This window comes from Arachis ipaensis, chromosome B06 (assembly GCF_000816755.2).
Source record: "Arachis ipaensis cultivar K30076 chromosome B06, Araip1.1, whole genome shotgun sequence".
In the NCBI taxonomy this organism is placed as follows: Eukaryota; Viridiplantae; Streptophyta; class Magnoliopsida; order Fabales; family Fabaceae; genus Arachis; species Arachis ipaensis.
This window is the reverse complement of record NC_029790.2, coordinates 5002293-5015263: the sequence shown is the minus strand read 5'-3', so window position 1 is coordinate 5015263 and position 12971 is coordinate 5002293. Positions and strand designations below refer to the sequence as shown.

At 38.2% G+C, this 12971-nt stretch overlaps 2 protein-coding genes across 2 annotated transcripts; one reads left to right on the top strand and one right to left on the bottom strand.

The window, feature by feature from the left end:
- On the top strand, positions 3908–5744 carry LOC110263883. The gene is made up of 2 exons (XM_021105759.1): positions 3908–5118; positions 5199–5744. The coding sequence occupies exons 1-2, from the start codon at positions 4591–4593 to the stop codon at positions 5655–5657; spliced, it is 987 nt and encodes a 328-aa protein (XP_020961418.1). The 5' UTR covers positions 3908–4590; the 3' UTR covers positions 5658–5744.
- Positions 9334–11553, bottom strand: LOC110263673. The gene is made up of 2 exons (XM_021105396.1): positions 10443–11553; positions 9334–10280 (listed from the first exon to the last, which is right to left on the bottom strand). Exons 1-2 carry the CDS (start codon positions 11551–11553, stop codon positions 9334–9336), a joined length of 2058 nt encoding a protein of 685 aa, XP_020961055.1.

The window sequence follows — 12971 nt, the reverse complement described above, 5'->3', positions numbered from 1 at the left end:
TACAATGTTGATTATTTTTAAAAATTAAATTTTTAAAATAGTTAAAAAAACCTTCATCTTTTGCCAAACCATAAAAAATGTGTAGTGAACTTTCTTGTCATTATGAATTGTCTACTTTTAAGCTTACATCGAGTAAATCTCCGTAGTGGTCTTCGAGATTGACTTCATGCATTAAAATCGTTTTTGAAATTTCAATTGCATCAATTATGTTCTTGAAATTGGAAAAATTGTATCATAATAGTCCCTGATCCGTTTTCCGTTAACGACGCGCTGACGTGGCTTAATGACGTGGACCTTTGGTGACACGTGTCACCTCATGATTTGACCACGTGTAACGGTATGATGACGTGTCGGTCGGCGACACGTGGCATACTGACATGGATGGGTATGCCACGTATCACAATACTATTTTGCCATGAGCCAGATTATGCCACATGTCGCAATGCTATTTGTCCACGTGTCATCCACTATGTCATTGTTACATATGCACCAAATTGTCCCTTACTTTGTATCAAATGACTCATTTTAGTCCGTGAAATCGAATGTTGTGCACCAAATTAGTCCCCTCATCAGTTTTTTCTCTTTTTTTATAAATTTAAAATTCTCTATTTTTTTATACACTAATTTTAATTATATTTTTTATACATATTTTATAATAAATTTTTTAATTAATAATGTTAACTTGTATCATTAGAGTACATGTTAATTAAAACCAAAACTTTATTATTGTCTCTTGTATTTATTTGTATCTGTTTTAATACTGTTCAAGTCATAGTTACAATAAGTACTTATATTGATTAATCGTGTAATATATAAAAAAGCCACTTAAAGAAGTTATAGATAAAATGAATTATTATAGTCGACAGTATAAATCTATCTTATTAATTTAGTGATAAGTTAATTATATGAAAAATCGGACATTCTTAAAATGGATGGGAATAATAAATTTATATTAGTTAATAAATACCTTATCAAGTATTTCTAAAATATTTATTAAAGTGTTAAATATTAAAAAAATTGTGTTAAAGAATATTATTATACTGTTAACTTACACTTTTTATTAAATCAATATCAATATGTCACATAATTCTTTTAATAAAATATTGAAAAAAAAATTGTATAATTAAAACTAATATTTTAAAAATATTTTATAAAAACACTTGTATTTAAATAACTTGTGAAAAGATAAAACTAAAATTAGTGTATTTAAATATATAATGAGAATTTTAAATTTATAAAAAATAAGAAAAAACTGATGAAATGACTAATTTGGTGTATGACATTCAATTTTAGAGACTAAAATGAGTCATTTGATGCAAAGTAAGGGACCAATTTAGTGCACATGTAACGATGACATAGTGGATGACACGTGGACAAATAGCATTGCGACACGTGGTAAAATAGCATTGTGACACGTGGCATACCCATCCACGTCAGCATACCACATGCCGTTGACCGACACGTCATCATACCGTTACACGTGACCAAACCATGATGTGACACGTGTCACCAAAAGTCCACGTCATCAAACCATGTCAACGCATTGTTAACGGAAAATGGTTCAGGAACTACTATGGTACAATTTTTCCAATTTCAAATACGTAATTAGTGTAATTAGAATTTTAAGGAGAATTTTAGTGCACAGCATCAATCTCAAAGACCACTATGAAAATTTACTCGCTTACATCCATGTTAAAGAAAACGATATTGCTAAAGGTATTTACTAAAAGTACTTAATTAAAGTAGCCTCTTATCTATTTTATATTTCTTCTATACTACATATATAGTGCAGATTAATAAGATCGTTAGAAAGTTTCGAGTCTTTAATCTTATCATGGTAGCTAGATTCTGGTTTTCGCTACAATAATCTTCAAACACAACATATTCAACCAGTCCCACTAAAATTTTAAAAATCAACCAATCAATAATATAAATAGTCACATATTTAACTATAGCACAAACTTATTTACATCACATACATTCATTCATTTACATTAAATTTACTAAATTTGTCAAATATTCAAAATTTAAAATATTTTTAATTATTTTCTATCTCGACGGATCAAACTCGCAGCAATTAAAACGCAACAATTCCCCTAATTTCCTTTATATGCCATTAAAATTTTAATATTTTATGGTTGATTTAGTGCATATATATCCTTATGCTTGTTGCATTGTTCTTATATTTTGATGCTATAGGTGTGTGCATAAATCTTTTATTAGTTTCGTAGTTTTGTTATGTTCAGCTTGTTTAATTTTCGGGGTTTATATATTTGGTTTATATTCTTAATTAAAGTTGTACCGTATTGTCAAAGTGTCAATATACTATGCCTTGGGGTTACATTTACACCACATTTCCTCAATTCAAATAATATATAGTTTAGTTTTGACATATTAACAATATAAAAAATTTTATATGATTATATAATTAAAATTATGTAGTTAAAATTAATATAATAATATATAATTTATTGTCTGTATATTTTTTTTATATTGATAGTAAATAAAAATTAAATTATTTAAATAAAAAATCATATTTTTTCTCTATCGCGAACAAGTGATTAGATTCACCACAGAAGGTAGCGTTTGGTAGAGAGACTGATATTGAAAGATAGAGACCGAGAGATAGAGATTGAAATAAGTCTTAGTATATTGTGTTTGGTGTAAAGTAGGAGACAGAGACGAAAATAAAAATGAAATTCTAATTTAATTTGCACAAAGAATAAAGTTGGAATTAATTAATTGAAATAAGGATATTTTAAGTATAAAATATTATTAAAATTTCAGTCTCCGTTCCTACAAATTTTAGTCCTCTGTGTTCCTATTCTTTAGAAGTACTGAAATACTGAAATTTTAGAGATAGAAACTGAAATTTTAGTATCAGTATCTGAACCAATAAACATAATACTTGTTCTTGTATGGATACCTGGGGGGAGTGCTCAGTCTCTGGGAGTCGACGCCGAGCTATTGCTTTTGGTGCCGACCTTCAGGCCTTATGGTAATCCGAGCTCCACTTCAAGAGGGTGTCCAATCGCGTATAGCTTTGAGCAAGAAACAGGGGGGGAGTGTACCTGCAAAGTCACTCCGAAGCTTAAGTTAGTATTGAGAATTCAATCCATCCTTAAAATGGAAGATCATACCTTTTTATAGGTGATAGTGTATAAATCCGTTATGTTCCTATTTTATTGTCTGTATTTAAAGAGCAATAATAAGGATAAATGTCAGGTTGGACGTTTCACATTTGTGAAGCAGTCCGTTGAGCTGATCTGTAACGTCATTTATCAATAAATGATATTGATTGTCGATTAGTGGCTGCAATGCCGATTTAATGACTGTAATGCCGAACTGTAACGCTGATTTTCTGAGGAATGATGTGAATAATGCCGAGTTATGAATAGTAAAGCCGATTTATGATATTGGATTTATTATGGCCGGACCACAGCCCCCAAGCTTGGCCTGGGAAAATGTTTAATGAAGCAGGTTGAGCTTTTAATGATGTGTGAATTGGTTGCTGAACAGTTCGGCGTATGGTTTAACCTTGTAGCCCCCAGGTCAAGGTGTTTTATTGAACAGTTACTAAGGCTATAAGCATGCATGATTAGGAAAGAGAAATAATTAAATGAATGTATTAATGAGTTTGCTTGTTTCCAAGGTGGGTTTATTGGTTTTGACACGACTGATTTGATGGGAAGGGAAATTTTGGGTTTAAAGTGGGTGAATTTAAAGTTTTGGGAATTCTGAAGGGTTGCATGCTTGCTGTTTTATTTTCCTCAAGTGTTATCATCCAAACAATGAGTAAAAGAGGTGAGTTACTCTTGGTTATTTTTGGTTTTTCTGCGTAACCGTTGCCTCTTCTTCTCCTTTTCTACTTTTGATTTTTCAATGGGTTATGAGAAAGAAACGAAAGGGAAGATAGATTGGTCTTATGACTGGGTGAATGATGATGTAATGGATCGTGTCTCTTTGTTTCTGGATGTTGGTGCTGTGAATCAGATAGATAAGTTGAAGGTTGTTAGGGCTAATTCTGGGGTTCGATTGGAACTGTTACCCTGTACTGTGGATGATAGGGTTTTTCATAGAGGGGAGGGTTTTGAGCATTTTTTATGTATAGCTCTGTTTTGGAAGAACTGAGGGTGAGAATCCTTTTCAGTGATTTTGAGTGTAAAGTTCTGAGGCAGTTAAACTGTGCGCCTTCATAACTTCACCCCAATGGTTGGGCTTTCCTTCGGGCGTTTGAGGTTCTGATGGAATTTTTGGAGGAAAATCCGTCAGTGGAGCTGTTCTTCTCATTATTCCAGGCGAAGGGAGTTTGGAAGGGTGGTTGGGTAAATTTGAACAGTTCTCCCGGTTTTGCTGTGTTCAAGCTATACAAATCATCTTTTAAGAATTTTAAGGAAATGTACCTTAAGGTAAGTAGCTGCGAAGATGACTTTCCGTTTTATGTTGATGAGTATTTGGGGGAAAGATTTCCTCTCTGGTGGTGTTCAGAGCCTCAGAACATTTTAGGTCATGAATCTATAAGTCCGAAGGATGAGTGCATGATTGAGTTTTTGACCGAGTTTGTTGATCGGCAAGAATTGATTTCTGTTTATGACCTGCTGCAATGGGAGGAAAATAAGGCTACTGTTTTGGAGTATTTGGGTAAGATTTTTAATTGTGGATGTTGTATTATGTCTGAGGTTTTTGACCATTTTCTGTTTTCCGTGTTTTTCAGGTGGGAAGTACCCAGGTGTATCTGCCGCGAGTTTGATGTCTCGGGTGAAGAGCAAGGGTTTGGATAAAGAGGTATCCTCATCCAAGGCAGAGAAGGTTGGTGTTGGCGAGGTTGATCAACCAAGGCGGGGCAGGAGGAAAGTTATTGCTAAGAAGAGAAAAGGTGATGTGGTGGATTTGTCCGATGTTTCTGGTGATGAGAAGGATGATGTTCCGATGGAAGAGCTTCATAGGTTTTGTGAAAACCAGAAAAAGTTGCATGGTTTTATTGAGCGGAGTGAGGGGTCGTCGCTCTGGGGGAAATATCATCCTTTCATGATTACTGTGGATGAGGTATGCCAGACCCCGTCTGATGTTAGTTTGGCGGAAGAGGTGGGGGACGTGGCAATTGATCAATATATGCAGGTAATTTTTGTTTTTGAGGTAAAAAGTGTTATTTGTGTGTTTGTTTTAGGAAAAGTAATGTGTTAATCTTTGATCTTCAGGTGGTGGGTTTGCGACTGGCGAGTTTGGGGTGCAGTCGTGAGAAGATTCATCGGAAGATGGTTGAAAAGAGGGAGGATCCGAGTTTGAAGGAAGAGTTGGCTGTAAAAGTTGCTAAGGTTTCTGAACTTGAGGTGAAGTTATTTGAGGTTGAAAAACATTTGAAAGAGGTGAAGGAGAGCTATGCCAAGGATGTGGAAGATTTAAAGAAGAAAGAAGCTGACTTATCTTCTTTGAGCACCCGTATGATTGAGGTTACTGCCCAGATGAAGGAGTTGGAGAAGAATAAGCAAGGAGAGATTCTGGATTCCTTCCTTGAAGGTTTTGAGAGGGCTGTTCTTCAGGCGAGGTTTCTGGCTCCCGAGGTTGATTTATCGGCAATGGATCCGGGCAAAATAGTACAGGATGGTGTCTTGGTTGAGGATGATGGTGCTGCGGAGCAAGGAGATGAGAATGTGTAATTTGTTTCTTGTTTGTAGACTTGTTTTGCTCCTGAGTTGAGCTTTTGACTTGTCAATGTGTAGACATTTTTAGTTGGCTTTTGTAGCTTATATGTTGCTACTTTTCTGGTAGAGGAAAAACTTGGTTATTTCTGTTTGCCTATTATGATAATATAATGTTATTGATGTATGATAAGTTGGTTTTTATCTGGTTGAGACCAGATTTTTGTGGTTAAAATTTGTTGTAATGGTGAATTGCCTTAAAAAAAAAAGGTGAGTAGGGCGATTTTGGGATGTCGATTCATAGGCATGATAATAACTGTTATGGTCATTTGGCAATGGCTGTGAATTGAGATACCATAATGTTGTGAATCTGACTATGATCGGGTATTTGATTGAATTTGGTCGGATTCTTAGATAAGTCGGATACGTGTTTGGTTGAATGGTCAGATTCCGAGTTACATCGGAATGTTGTCTGATTTAATTATTGGATTCCGAGTAAGATCGGATTGTTGTCTGATGATAGGATTCCGAGTTAGATCGGGATGTTGTCTGATTAAATGATCGGATTCCGAGTTAGATCGGATTGTTGTCTGATTAAATGATCGGATTCCGAGTTAGATCGGAGATGTTGTCTGATTAAATGATCGGATTCCAAGTTAGATTGAATTGTTGTCTGATGAAATAATCTGATTTCGAGTAAGATCGGATTGTTGTCTGATTAAATGATCGGATTCCGATTAAGATCGGTTGTTTGAATTTTGACAAATTGAAAAGTATAAAATGCAAAAAATATTGACTGGATAAGGGATTTTATTAATGTAAGACCTTTGAATTTAAAGGCCCAGGTAGGCTAGCCTCGTTAAAACCTCTCCAAGCAAAACCCTTGTGGGAAAAATCTTGGTAGTAGGAAAAAGAGTACTAGCCTGTCCCTGGTATTAACTGTAATATAACTTTAAGAAATATACATTCCAAGTGCTAGGGAGATCTTTACCCTCTAGTGTTTGTAGCCGATAAGCTCCATTGCCGATTACTTCTGTGACGCGGTAAGGGCCCTCCCAATTAGCTGCTAGTTTGCCATGTGCTGGTGGTTTCCTAGCTTGTTCTGTTTTTCGGAGCACAAGGTCGTGGACTTGGAAAGACCTTGGTTGAAGTCGTTGGTTATATCTTCGGGAAATGTGCTGTTGCATGGCTAAGTGTTTGATTGCTGTGGACGATCTGAGTTCTTCAATGAAATCAAGTTCGGTTTGACGGACTATGTCTTGTGTAGTTTCGTCGGCCAATTCTGTGCGTAGTGAGGATTGGGAGATCTCCACAGGTATCATTGCGTCTGAGCCGTAGACCAAGCGGAAAGGTGTCTCCTTTGTGGTTGAGTGAATTGTTGTATTGTACCCCCATAGGATTTCTGGGATAAGCTCAGCCCAGAGGCTTTTTGCATCATCCAGTTTTACAAATAATATTTTTCCAAACAAAGGAAAGCATTTGTTGTGATGTAATCTTGGCTAGAGGCTGTTCCTCTATCCATTTAGAAAAATAATCAATTGCTACCACGAGGAATTTTACCTGACCTGCTGCTGTTGGAAAGGGTCCGATGATATCTATGCCCCATTGGTTGAACGGCCAACTAACCTCGGAACAGTGTAGGAGTTCGGCTGGGAGATGTGTAATCGGACTGTGTTTTTGGCAGTTGTTACAGCTTTTGACTTTTGCCTGACAATCTTGTCGTATTGTCGGCCAATATAATCCAGCTCTGAGGATTTTCGAATACAGACTTCGGGCTCCGAGGTGTGTACCACAGATCTCTTCATGTGCCTCAGCAAGTGCAAGCTCGGCTTCTATTCTGCAAAGACATTTTAGTAATGGACGGGAGAATCCCCGTCTATATAGGCAATTATTATATATTGTAAAAAAGGAGGCTTGTCGGCGGAAATGTCGAGCATTTTCAGCGTCGCCTGGCAAGACCCCTGTCTGGAGATACTGTATGTATGGGGATCTCCAATCTTCTTCCTGTGTTACACTTAAGACATGTGTTAGTTCAATGCTCGGCTTAAGTAGTGTTGATTGATAAAGTGAGGATCCATTTGGTTGAGTGCTGGCGAGTTTAGACAGAATGTCAGCTTGGCCATTACTCTCCCTTGGTATGTGCTGTATTTCGTATTTGGAGAATTTCGAAAGGAAATTGTGTACGACACCCAGGTATTTAGAGAGCAAAGGGTCCTTTACTTGGTATAGATTGTTTACCTGTTGGACGACAAGTAAGGAGTCGCAATATACCTTAAGTTCGGTGATGTTAAGGTCGGCCGCGAGTCTAAGGCCGGCAATTAATGCTTCATACTCACTTTGATTGTTGCTTGCTTTAAATGAGAAGTTGAGGGAATGTTCGATGACATTACCGTGGCCATCATCAAGTATAATACCTGCGCCACACCCGTGTGGGTTGGAAGATCCGTCGACGTATAAAGACCATTCGATGTAATCTTCAGTTATATTTGGTACTGAGAACTCGGCGATAAAGTCGTCCAGAAACTGTGATTTGATGGATGCTCGGCCTTCGTACTTGATATCAAATTCCGATAGTTCTACCGACCATTTTACTAGTCGGCCAGCTAGTTCAGGCTTCTGCAGCACTTGTCGCAAAGGTTGATCTGTTCTAACATGGATTTCATGGCTCTGAAAGTATGGTCGGAGTCTTCTGGCTGAGAAGACAAGTGCGAGTGCCAGCTTCTCAATGCTCGGATAACGAAGCTCGGCGTTCTGTAAGGTCTTGCTTGTGAAATAGATTGGGAACTGTTTCTTCTCCCTTTCTGCAACAAGAGCAGAGCTTATAGCCCAGTTAGTGACAGACAGATATAAGAATAATGGCTCCCCTTGTAGGAGTGTGTGTAAAATTGATGGTTTTGAAAGAGTTTCTTTTAAAGTTGTAAATGCTTGTTCACATTCATTAGTCCATTGGAAAGCTTTTTTTTTGTTTTTAAAGATTGGAAAAAACATGAAGATTTAGAAGCTAGGCAAGGTAAGAATCTAGAAAGTGCAGCAAGTCTCCCTGTTAACCGCTGGACTTTTTTGATGGTTTGTGGGCTTGTCATGTCTAAAATAGCTCGGCATTTTTCAGGATTTGCCTCGATACCTCGGCTAGTAAGCATGAAGCCAAGGAATTTACCACTTTGAACCCCAAATGCGCACTTTTCGGGATTTAACCGCATATTGTATTTTCTTAGCTGTCCGAAAATTTCTGTGAGGTCCTCAAGGTGATTACTGCCGATCTTTGTCTTGGCGACCATATCGTCCACGTAGACTTCGATGTTCCTGCCGAGTTGTTTGGCGAAAACTTTGTCCATCAGACGCTGATATGTCGCACCTGCATTCTTAAGGCCAAATGGCATGACTTTATAACAATAGTTTCCATATTCAGTAATAAAGGCTGTTTTATTTTGGTCAGATGGGTGCATTTGGATCTGATGATAACCAGAATAGGCATCCATGAAGCTGAGTTTTTCAAATCCAGAGGCATTATCAACTAAACAATCAACAGAGGGTAAAGGGTATGAATCTTTGGGGCATGCTTTGTTGAGATCGGTGAAATCAACACACATGCGCCATTTACCGTTATGTTTTTTAACCATGACGACGTTTGCCAGCCATGTTGTGAATCTGATTTCTCGGATGAAGGCCGCGTTGATGAGCTTCTTGGTTTCTTCTAGGGAAGCTTGCTTTCGGTCGTGCCCGAGATTTCTCTTTTTTGTGCCACAGGTCGGATAGATGGATCTAGTGCTAACTTGTGTGATATGATGGATGGATCGATGCCTGGCATATCAGCTGGGGTCCACGCGAATAGGTCGGCATTTTGTTGTAAGAATGTTCGGAATGAAGATTTTTCGTCTGAAGATAATGTTGAGCCGACGTATGTGAACTTATCTGTGTTTTCTGTGAAGTAGATTTTATCTAGGTCTTCTGTTGGAGTCGGCCTTTCCAGTGTTCCTGCTCTAGGATCAAGGTCGGCTAGCATGTCTTGGTTGTTCGTGTTGCCGATATTGTGGACCTGGGCATTTGTGTTACGGTGAGGTCTTTTGAGACTATTGTTGTAGCATTCCCTGGCTTCTCGGGCATCACTATGAATGGTTGCAATTGTGTTATCCTGCAAAGGGAACTTAACACAAAGATGAATTGTAGATACTATAGCGCCGAACTTATTTAAGAAAGGTCGGCCAAGTATAATATTATAGGGACTGAAGCAATCAACGACTAAGTATTGAATGTCTGAAGTTTTTGACGAAGGAAACTTACCGAGTGTGGTTTGTAACCACACTGAGCCCATAACCGGGACTCGCTCACCTGAGAATCCTACCAAATCACCAATGGAAGGTCGGATGATGTTATCGCTTAGTTTCATTTTCTGGAAAGTCGAGTAAAAGAGAACGTCGGCGCTGCTGCCTGGGTCGAGCAACACCTTTTTAATTAGGAGATCACCGAGCTGTAAGGAGATTACGACGGGATCATCCAGATTTGCTACGCTGTTGTCATGATCGGCTGTATGGAATGTTATCTGTGGAGATGTAGGTGGCGGCTGCTGTTGACTTTGATCGGCGTTGATGGAAAGGATAGCTCGGTAAGATCTTTTCCGTGCCGAACTTGTGGCTCCTCCACCTGCAAAACCTCCAGAAATACAGTTAATTGTACGTGTTGGTAGTTCAGGATGGTTATTGTTCGGTCGGTCTCTATCTCGGTTATGTTGTGTAGCTGAGCTTTGGCCTCCTGGAAGAGGTGCTCACCGCTGCATGTGGCCGCTGATGAATTTGTCCAGATGACCTTGCCGAGCTAATCGCTCCAACAGGTCTTTGGCGATGACGCAGTCATCGGTATTGTGTCCATGCTTCTGGTGGAAAGAGCAGTACTTTGATCGATCAGTGCCTTTTGAATCTGGGTAATTGCCAGCTTTTCGTGGTGGCTTGATTAACTTTGAATTCAAGATCTCCTTGATGATGTCATCGTGCTTGGTGTTGAATTTGGTGTAGGTCTCATATCGTGGGATCGGTTTGAAATTCTTCTTGCTGTCCCGTGGCTTGTCGTCATCTTTATAGTGAGGCTTTTCTATTTTCCGAGCTTGTCGAAGCTCTTCGATATCAATTTGTCCTTTAGCTTTTTCACGGAATTCGGCCATAGTTTTTGGTTTGGCCACAACAATAGTTTCCTGGAACTTTCCTGGTCTTAATCCACTTTTTATGGCGTGTAGTTCTACCTCGGGGTGGAGGTCGGGTATGCTTATGGCTATCTTTGTGAAGCGCGTCATGTAGTCCTTGAGGCTTTCGTGCTGGCCTTGCTTGACTGTGTTCAGGTAATCGGAGTCGTGAAGGTAGATGGCAGATCCAGCACAGTGCTCCTCAAAGGGTTTTGATATGTCTCGGAATCGAGAAATGGAACCTACAGGCAAAGAACAAAACCAATCAAGTGCAGGACCGTCTAAATAAGATGAAAAACAACGACATAAAACTTTATCAGATGCACCGTTTACTATCATTATGGAGGTGAACTTTTTGATGTATTTCTTCGGATCACCTAACCCATCATAGGGAGTTAGGGTGGTCGGCAGGGTGAACCTTCGAGGCAGCACGAAGTTCATCACCTCCGCCGTGAATGGTCCAGGGGAGCTTTCCTGATCGTCATTGTCGACGTTTTTCTGAGTGTCCTCATTATGTTCGGGCTGCTCCCCTTCCTGTCGAGCAGTGTCTGGGACATGTGTTGGCCCCGACTGCTGCTCGGCTTCTTCTGTCCGTTCTTGTCGGTCATTGTTTTCGGTTCGAGTGTTATTCAAGTTGGCGATTTGATTTGCCATTCTTTGGTTCTCCTCAGCCACGACTTGCCGCAACTCGGTCACCATCCGGAGCAATTCGGATGGCAAAGGTGGAGGTTGTTCAGTCATGACTTCAAAACGGGAACCTCGAGGCCGATAATATAGAGAGAGAGAGGTTTATATTTTCGGCCCCACGGTGGGCGACAATTGTTCTTGTATGGATACCTGGGGGGAGTGCTCAGTCTCTGGGAGTCGACGCCGAGCTATTGCTTTTGGTGCCGACCTTCAGGCCTTATGGTAATCCGAGCTCCACTCCAAGAGAGTGTCCAATCGCGTAGAGCTTTGAGCAAGAAACAGGGGGGGGAGTGTACCTGCAAAGGCACTCCGAAGCTTAAGTTAGTATTGAGAATTCAATCCATCCTTAAAATGGAAGATCATACCTTTTTATAGGTGATAGTGTATAAATCCGTTATGTTCCTGTTTTATTATCTGTATTTAAAGAGCAATAATAAGGCTAAATGTCAGGTTGGACGTTTCACATTTGTGAAGCAGTCCATTGAGTTGATCTGTAACGTCATTTATCAATAAATGATATTGATTGTCGATTAGTGGCTGCAATGCCGATTTAATGACTGTAATGCCGAACTGTAACGCTGATTTTCTGAGGAATGATATGAATAATGTCGAGTTATGAATAGTAAAATCGATTTATGATATTGGATTTATTATGGCGGACCAATACTGAATCACAGTCTTCTATTCTCCATCTCAATACCTCAAAACAAACGCTAGTGTATATCAATGTCTATGTCATAATATAAAATGACGCGGACTCGTATTATAAAAATAACGTTAATCGGTAGTTCGATACCTATGTCGGGTAAAGTATTTTTTAATTTGTCAAATTTTAATTTAATTTTTAATAATTAATATAATATTTTATTTTAACATATAAATAAAATTAATCTATTAATAATTATTAATATAATTTTTTTTATTAATTATTTGAGTCAAATTTAACAATAACATAATATTTACAGGTCAATGTAGACGTAACTATGTTAGGCCAAAACCCCTTTGGTGTACCTGTCATACCTATAAATACTCAAACGATATAAACAAATTAGAAGGGTATAGAATATATGAGAGACTATGATATTTATAAAGGATCGGAGTTTCATGAATTTAAATGAAAATAGAGTAATTAAAAATAAATAACAGTCCCATTCATGATAAGAAATAGAAGATTGAGTGTTGGAATTGAAGTAGATTATTGACGACCATTGATGGTTGTTGTTAATCAGTTTAGTCAAATGATCGTCATATATTTGGATCATTAAATTAATAATATACGTGTTGGAGTTTGAATTTTTTCTAAATAAATATATATGAAGAAGAATTAATTCTGAAGATAATCATGGTGGCGATGACTAAGTTCAATTTGGAAGAAAAGAATATCAAAAATAATGACAGGAATACAGCCTTTTTCACGCCACAAAAGACGCGTAAAGTAATAATATGACAACTTAAATTTATATTTATGTGAA

Bases quoted from the DNA above. Each gene is read 5' to 3' on its own strand.
- LOC110263883 (XM_021105759.1), top strand. From the start codon at position 4,591: ATGACCTGCTGCAATGGGAGGAAAATAAGGCTACTGTTTTGGAGTATT. The intron at 5,119-5,198 runs GTAATTTTTGTT...TTTGATCTTCAG, and splicing joins CAATTGATCAATATATGCAG to GTGGTGGGTTTGCGACTGGC.
- LOC110263673 (XM_021105396.1), bottom strand. From the start codon at position 11,553: ATGACTGAACAACCTCCACCTTTGCCATCCGAATTGCTCCGGATGGTG. The intron at 10,281-10,442 runs GTCATCTGGACA...GAGGTTTTGCAG, and splicing joins GGAGCGATTAGCTCGGCAAG to GTGGAGGAGCCACAAGTTCG.